This window comes from Cnephaeus nilssonii, assembly GCF_951640355.1.
Source record: "Cnephaeus nilssonii genome assembly, chromosome: 2".
Lineage (NCBI taxonomy): Eukaryota > Metazoa > Chordata > Mammalia > Chiroptera > Vespertilionidae > Cnephaeus > Cnephaeus nilssonii.
Window position 1 is genome coordinate 3,163,553 of NC_137073.1, and position 8,845 is coordinate 3,172,397.

Sequence of the window (8,845 nt, forward strand, 5' to 3'; positions counted from 1 at the left end):
GGGGAGAAACTGGACTGTCTGGTTTTGGGCAGAACTCAAAGGCGGCTTTTTCTCAGAGATGCTTGCAGTGATCATTGTTCCTGCACAGTGCCGCGGGACACAGAGACCCAGGGGCCTCTTTGGGGCAGGGCTGACGGTCAGCCATTGCTGTTTGCTCCACCCTGGTGATTCTCTGAGACCCCAACCCACCCAATTTACAACCCCACCCAAGCTGTGCCCAGAGGTTTTTGCATATCAAAGGCCTGGCCCTTTGCAATCTGAAACCTAATGTACTGCAGCTGGGTCAGAGAGCCCCAGAGCCTCCAAAAGAAGACCTAAGGCTCCACAGCAGCTTGCATTGCTTCACAGCTGGGCCTCATCTGGGCACCTCCAAACCCCAAACAAAGAGGAGGAATCTGCAAATCTCTCTGTAGCTCCTGCTGGGTGGCCTCTCTCTTTGGAGATCCAAGAGCCAGTGTACCCAGTCGTCAGAGAGAGACCATCCAGACTACAACTCTTCAGATCCATAAGAGACACACTCAGGGGGCAGACCCACTGAAGCAAGTCTTGCCCTGTAAGGGTGTCTCCAGCATAGAAGTTCTCCCATCATAGACACAACTCATCCTCACAGCCAATTGGCCTGGAGGTCAATTCCTCCCAGTGATACCAACAGCAATCAAGGCTTAACTACAACAAGACTGTGCACACAGCCCACAAAGGGGTGCACCAAGAGGGTCCACCACAGGTAACTGGGGAGGCTGAGCCACTGGGCCCTATAGGACACCTAGCACACAAAGCCACTCTATCAACACAGGGAAGCAGGCAAAATGTGGAGACAAAGGAACAGGTCACAAAAGACAGAAATGGAGGAAAGCAAAATACTGGATATAAAGTTCAAAACCACGGTTATAAGGTTACTCAAGAATCTTATAGAAACTGCTGAGAAATTTAGTGAGACCCTCAAGGATATGAAAATGGACCAACTAGAAATTAAGCATACACTGACTGAAATAAAGAATAATATACAGAGATCCAACAGCAGACTAGAGGATCCGAAGAATCAAGTCAAAGATCTGAAATACAAAGAAACAAAAAATACCCAACCAGAAAACAAAAAGAAAAAAAGAATCCAAAAATATGAAGATAGTGTAAGGAGCCTCTGGGACTACTTCAAGCATACCAACATCAGAATTATGGGGGTGCCAGAAGAAGAGAGAGAGCAAGATGCTGAAAACCTATTTGAAGAAATAATGACAGAAAACTTCCCCACCTGGTGAAAGAAATAGACTTACAAGTCCAGGAAGCACAGAGAACCCCAAACAAAAGGAATCCAAAGAGGACCACACCAAGACACATCATAATTAAAATGCCAAGGGCAAAAGACAAAGAGAATCTTAAAAGCAGTAAGAGAAAAACAGTTAATTATCTACAAGGGAGATTGTCAGCTGCTTTCTCAACAGAATCTATGCAGGCCAGAAGGGAGTGGCAAGAAATATTCAAAGTGATGAATAGCAAGAACCTACAACCAAGATTACTCTACCCAGCAAAGCTATCATTCAGAATTGAAGGTCAGATAAAGAGCTTCACAGACAAGAAAAAACTAAAGGAGTTCATCACCACCAAACCAGTATTATATGAAATCCTGAAGGGTATTCTTTAAGAAGAGGAAGAAGAAGAAAAAAGTAAAGACAAAAATTATGAACAACAAAGTGACAACAAATACATGTCTATCAACAAGTGAATCTAAAAATCAAGTGAATAAAAAATCTGATGAACAGAATAAACTGGTGAATATAATAGGATCAGGGGCATAGAAAAGGAATGGACTGACAATTCTCTGGGGGAAAGAGGTGTGGGGGTGCGGGAAGAGACTGGATAAAAATCGTACACCTATGGATGAGGACAGTGGGGGATGGTAAGGGCATGGGGTGGGGTGGGAACCAGGTGGAAGGGAGCTATGGGGGGAAAAAAGAGGAACAACTGTAATAATCCAAACAATAAAGATTTATTAGTAAAAAAAGAATAAAGGTCATAAAGACTTATTAAAAGGGAAATAAAATAAAATGCATTGTGACTTGGAAAAAAAAGTTATATTCCTGCAGATGCACTGAATTGAACTCATTTTATTAAGCACCCTAAATCACAAAGTGTATTAGTGCCTTTACCAGCGTGGCCTCTGGTTTATCAGATGTCACCACACCTGGGACAATGCTTGACCATGTCTAGGCCGCGAGGAATCAGGGACTGAGCGCCCTTTGGCACTGCACGGAGGAAAAGAGCGGGCTCTGCGGGCAGGGCTGTGGCTCCATTATGGGCCCTAAATGTCACAGCAGCCCTGCCTACCCCCTTCCCACCCTGGACAGAGGAAAGAGAAAACTACTGAAGCCTCACACAGGGACCTGAAATGCATTCCGGTCCGTCATATGCCAGACACTGCTCCGCCGTTACAGAGCGAGCAGCAGGCTGTATGTGCCGACAGGGAGACTGCTCCAAGGGTAACATGTGGAAGCCAGCTGCCTCGCCTCCCTCCCAGGGGTCAGCTCTGGGTCCGTTCAGCCCACAGGAAGGAGGGGAGAGGCCCAGCTGACTAGTCACAGAGAGTGGGGACTTTTGGGCAAGAGATTTTCAAAGGATTCAAGTTTGAAGGAGTCATACAGAGCTGTAGGGTCGGCGTGCGGGAGCTTGGAGTGGGGACTAGGCAGGCAGCCAGCTGAGTGGAAACAGCTGAGGCTCCAGAGCTGGACTTCCTGGCTTTGGATACCAGCTGGGACCACCTCTGAGCCTGTTTCCCATCGGTCCAGAGGAGATGTCAGTTCCAGGGGAGATGTCAGTATCCTCTGGCTGTGAGGACTCTCCGTCCATGCTGAAAGCATCCCGCCCAGTGCCTGGCACCAGGAGGCACATGGTGCCCTGCCTGGTGGGCACCAGGGTTCTGATGGCACTCCACACCATGGCCTCTGGCTCCAGCATCCAGAAGGCTTCAAGGCTGGTGGGAAGTTTGGCTATTCCATCTGCCCTGCTGCGGTTCCCGCCCCTGCTGACCTGCCCGTTGGCGCCTCACCCACCAGCGCAGCCGCAATGTCTCCATCTGCTTTGTCTCCGTAGTGGATTCCAATGACAGCCTCTACGGGGGAGATTCCAAGTTTCTGGCTGAGAACAACAAGCTGTGTGAGATGGTGATGACCCAGATCCTGGAGCACCTGAGGGCCCTGGCCAAGGACGAGGTGGGTGCCCTGCTAGCCCAATCCCGCTGCTCGCTCGCTTGCTCTAAAGGCACGAGTTTCCGGGGTGGTTGGATGTGGGTTCATTCTGGAAAAGTTCATGGGAGTGATGTGTTCACATGCGACCATGGAGCCTCGCTCAGCTCTTGGTGGGCCTGCTGCCTCCCAGGGGCCCTCACTGCCCAGGGACATCACAGAGCAGTGCCCCTAGGTCCATCTGTGTTGTCGCAAGTGGTCAGAGTCCATTCTTTTTGATGGCCAACTAATACTGCACTGAATCCATGCACCACCTCTCCTTTATCCATGGGTCTATTGGGCACTGGGGTTACTTCCTTATTTGGCTGTTGTAAATAAGGCTGCAATGAACATAGGGGTGAATATATATTTTCAAATTAGTGTTTTGTATTTCCTTCGATAAATACCTAGCAGTGCAATTGCTGCATCATACGTCCTATTTTTAATTTTCTGAGAAAAGTCCATACTGTTTTCCATGGTACCTGCACCCGCAATCCCACCAACAGTGCACAAAGATTCCCTGTTCTCCACATCCTCACCAACACTTGAATGTTGACTTATTAATGATCGATAGCCACTGTGACAGGTGTGAGATGATACCTCATTGTGGTTTTAATTTGTGTTTTTCTGATGAGTTGAGCTTTGTCTATTGGCCTTCTCATTGTCATCTAGAGAAATGTCTATTCAGGTCCTCTGCCCATTTTTTAATGGATTTTTTGGTGTTAAGTTATATGAGTTTTTTATAAATTTTGGATATTGATTCTTTATTGGATGTATCATTGGAGAATATTTTCTCCTATTCAGTGGGTTGTCTTTTTGTTTTGTTGATGGTTTCCTTTACTGTGCAAAAACTTCTTTAATTTGATGTAGTTGCATTTGTTTATTTTTTCTCTTGTTCCCCTTGCCTAAGAAGACATATCTATAAAAAAAATCACTAAGAGAAATGTCAAAGAGTTTACTGCCTATGGTTCCTTCTAATAAGTTTATGGTTCCAGGTCTTATATATAAGGTGTCCCCCAAAAGAAGATATACACACACTTTGAATAATTATAAAGGCAGTGCTTATTAAAACACATTTCATTTTCAAAATTGAGCTATCAATTGAATAAAGACCCCGAATAGCCTCAACAATCTTGAGAAAGAAGAATAAAGTTGGAGGGATCACAATACCAGATATCAAGCTGTATTACAAAGCCACTGTAATGCAAACAGTCTGGTACTAGCACAAGAACAGGCATATAGATCAATGGAACAGAACAGAGACCCCAGAAATCAACCAACGCCATTACACTCAATTAATATTTGACAAAGGAGGCAAGAGCATACAATGGAGCCAAGACAGTGTCTTCACTAAATGGCGTTGGGAAATTTGGACAGATACATGAAAAAAAAAATATGAAAGTAACAAGACCACCAACTTACACCATATACAAGAATAAAATCAGAATGGATAAAGGACTTAAATAGAAGTCAGGAAACCATAAAAATCCTAAAAGAAAATGTAGGCAGCAAAATAGCAGACATCTCATGGAGCAGAATTTTCACTGGTGACAATACCTCGGGCAAGAGAAACAAAGGAGAAAATAAACACGTGGGACCATATCAAACTAAAAAGTTTCTGCTCAGGAAGGAAACCACCAACAAGGTGAAAAGGGAGCCCATTGCAGGGAGAACATACTTGGCAATTATACATCTGATAAGGGGTTAATTTCCAAAATACATTAAAACTTCTACAACTCAGCCCAGGAAGACAGACAATCCAATTAAAAACTGGGCAAAGGACCTGAATAGACACTTCTCCAAAGAGGACATACAGATGGTCAAGAGACATGAAAAAATGCTGAACGTCACTAATCAACAGAGAGATGCAAATTAATACAGTGAGGTACCACCTCACATCTGCCTGAATGGCTATCACTAAATCAACAAGCAATAAGTACTGGTGAGAATGAAGGGGAAAGGGGACCCTTGTACACTGCTGGTGGGACTGCAGACTGGTGCAGCCATTATGGAAAACAGTGTGGAGCTTCTTCAAAAAATTAAAAATGGAACTGCCATTTAACTCAGTGATCCCACTTCCAGAAATATATCCTTAGAAACTTGAAGCACCAATCAGAATGATTGTATGCTCCCCTATGTTCATAGCAGCTTTTTTACAATAGCTAAGACCTGGAAACAGCCCAAGTGCCCATCAGTAGATGAGTGGATAAAAGAGCTGTGGCACATTTACACCATGGAGGGATCTGGAGAGTATCATGCTAAGTGAAATATAAGCCAGTCAGAGAAAGACAAGTATCACATGATCTCACTCATATGTGGAATCTAATGAACAAAATAAACTGACAAAATAGATCCAGAGACATGGAAACATGCAACAGACTAATAATTTTCAGAGGGAAGGGGATTGGGGGGGCGCGGGGAGGGATGGGAAGAGATTAACCAAAGAACTTACATGCATACGAGAGGCCTGGTGCACGAAATTTGTGCTCTCGGGGGAGGGTCACTCAGCCCAGCCTGTGCCCTCTTGCAGTCTGGGAGCCCTTGGGGGATCTCCAACTGATGGCTTTGGCCCGCTTCCCATGAGCCGGCAGTCGGACATCCTTAGTGCTGCCGTGGAGGCGGGAGAGGCTCCCACCACCGCCACTGCGCTCACTAGCCATGAGCCCGGCATCTGGCTGAGCAGTGCTCCTCCTGTGGGAGAGTACTGACCACCAGGGGGCAGCCTTGAGCGTCTGCCCCTGGTGGTCAATGTGTATCATAAGAGACCGGTTCTTCCACCGTCGGACTGAAACTGGCTCTCCGACATCCCCCAAGGGGTCCTGGATTGTGAGAGGGTGCGGGCCAGGCTGAGGGACCCCACTGGTGCACCATTGGGGCCAGGGAGGGACATGGGAGGCTGGCCAGCCAGGGAGGGACCGCGGGAGGGCTGCAGGGCATGTCTGGCCTGTCTCACTTAGTCCCGATCAGCTGGACCCCAGCAGCAAGCTAACCTACTGGTTGGAGTGTCTGCCCATGGTCATCAGTGCACATTGTAGCGACTGTTTGACCGGTCGACTGTCTGCCCCCTGGTGGTCAGTGCTCATCATAGTGAGCGGTTGAGCGGCCTCAGCATATCATTAGCATATTACGCTTTGCTTGGTTGAATGGCCGACCGGACACTTAGCATATTAGGCTTTTATTATATAGGATATGCATAGCCCACGGACACAGATAATAGTGTGATGTAGGCCTGGGGAGGGGGTGGAAGTGGAGAGGAGGGCGTCAAGGAGCTTTTCTTGTACATGATATAAGAAAGTGTTTTTTCCATATATCTGTCCATTTATTGAAGAGACAGTCTTTACCTCATTGCGTGTTCTTATCTCCTTTTCAATATACTAATTGGCCATAAAGGGGTGGGTTTATTTCTGGGCTCTATTGTTCCATTGATCTGTATATCTATTTATGCCAGCACTATGCTGTTTTGATTCCTATGGCCTTGTCGTGTAGTTTGTTATCAGGTAATGTGATTCCTCCAATTATATTCTTCTTTCTCAAGATTGCTGTGGCTATTTGGGGTCTTTTGGGATCCCATATAAATTTTAGGATTATTTGTGCTATTTTTTTGAAAAATGCCATTGGTATTTTGATAGGAACTGCTTTGAATGTATAGATTGCTTTGGGTAGTATGACATTTTATCCATGAGCATGGTATGCTTCCATTTATTTGTGTCTTCAATTTCTTCATTGTCTTACAGTTTTCCAAATACTTGTCTTTCACCTCCATGGTTATATTTATTCATAGGTATTTTATTATTTTTGATGTAAATGTTGTGTCCTGCTTCTTCACTGAATTCATTGTCAGCTCTAACCGTGTCTTGTTTGGGTCTTTAGGGCTCACTCGCTATAGCTGTGTCGTCTGAATAATCGTTTCACTTCCTTTCTGAAGCAGCAGGGCTTTATCTCACTCGCTCCTTCCCCTGGCAGCTGTGACACTGTGCCTCCAGCACAGAAGCTGGACTCGGGAGGGTAGTCAGCTTGCCCTCCAGGAGGCCCGTGGCAGAGCTGGCATTTGACCCAGGCCAGCATCACCACTGTCTGGCCCCAGCCCTAGCCAGTGCCAAACAGTAACCTCTCTTTTCTGTTTCAGGCCCTGAAGCGACAAAGCCTCCTGGGCCTTTCCTTCTTTAACAGCATCTTGGCCCATGGGGACCTGCGCAACAACAGGCTCAACCAGCTTTCTGTCAACCTGTGGCACCTGGCCCAGAGGCATGGCTATGCGGACACCAGGACCATGGTGAGACTCAGGGGGCCCCCTCACCCCTGGGGTCGGGGGGTGTGCTGAGCTACCTGAGCCTCCTGGCCAGAGCACAGCTGGCGCAGCACAGCATCAGGGCCGGGAATCCAAGAGCCCTGCTTCTCCTCCTAGAGGTGCTAGGCCCAAGATCTCTGCAGGGTCCTTTCCTTTCTCTACAAAATAAAAAGTTATGTTTATTCCCTCTGAATAAAAACTACACATATTAAAAGATCAGTCATTCCTGTTCAAATCCAAATGGATTTGAGGCAGTTGGTAACCCAAGAGGTTTTATGTAAAGACTAGAGGCCTGGTGCACAAAATTTGTGCAGTGGGGGGAGCGGTCCTGGGCGTCGGGAGTCCCTCAGCCCGCCTGCAACCTCTCACAATCTGGGACCTTTTAGGGGATGGCCCTCTTGCAATCCGGGACCACTGGCTCCTAACTGCTTGCCTGCCTGATCACCCCTAACCACTCACCTGTCTGCGTAATCGCCCCCTAACCACCTCTGCCTGCCTGCCTGCTTCCCCCAACCACTCCCTCGGGGGTGGAACCAGCCTGGGCGAGGGGCTGTGGTGTTCTAGTCTCTGGTCGTTCCACTGTTTCGGTCGCTGGGCTTTTATTATATAGGACATTGCTGGTTTCTTCCCCTCCTTGTCCTCCAAAGACTTGACCTGTCCTGTGCTAAGAAAAAAGCAGGCGGTCCCAGCATGGCTGGTTCGGTGCAGCCTTGGCTCTGAGGATAGGGACTTATGAACAGAAAGGAGATGGGTCCTTCCTTTTCCTCCCAGGTGAGAACTCTGGAGTACATCAGGAAGCGAGGCGAACAACCAGATCTGACTCATCTGACTGAGCTGGCCCTCAGGCTTCCTTTGCAAACAAGGACCTGATTTCGCTCCAGGGGCTCTGGTGCCAAATCCAGAAAACACCTGCTTTTTACAGACGAAGTTGGCTTAAGCTTTGACATGAAGAAGTGGCATTGTAAGAGCATCTTGTTCACTGAGTGGCAAGATACAAGTAACATCTTTCTTTTCAGAGGGTGAGGTGTCTTTTTTTTTTTAATTGGAAAAAGAACCTTAGAAGAGCCACTGTTTGCTCTCCCTAAATTGAGTTTGTAATTAAACGTTGCCTACAGCTCCCTGGGCCATTTATAAAAGGCAGGCTCAAACAAGATTTTTCTATCAAAAAGCAGCTCTTATTTGATTTCAAACATGTTCTGTAATAATGGAATAAACCTCCTGAAGGGATATTTATGTTCATGGCTGTTCATTTCATTGTTTCTGATTCTCTTCATCCAGAAGGGGAATGTTTCTAAACATATTGCCTGGTTTGCTGTGCAGCCATAATTCTAAACAGCATGTG

At 46.7% G+C, this 8,845-nt stretch overlaps 1 protein-coding gene across 3 annotated transcripts in view; it reads left to right on the forward strand.

Moving 5' to 3' along the window:
- Positions 1-8,730, forward strand: part of VPS35L (VPS35 endosomal protein sorting factor like) — a 144,092-nt gene extending 135,362 nt beyond the window's left edge. For 2 of the 3 annotated variants that reach the window (XM_079783991.1, XM_079783992.1), the window contains 3 exons: positions 3,085-3,203; positions 7,342-7,488; positions 8,275-8,730. In XM_079783991.1, coding sequence (XP_079640117.1) covers positions 3,085-3,203; positions 7,342-7,488; positions 8,275-8,373 — 365 coding nt within the window. In that variant the 3' untranslated portion in view covers positions 8,374-8,730. The remainder of the gene's footprint in view (positions 1-3,084; positions 3,204-7,341; positions 7,489-8,274) is intronic. The other variant, XR_013814183.1, reaches the window with a different exon arrangement.
- The last annotated feature ends 115 nt before the right edge of the window (positions 8,731-8,845 follow it).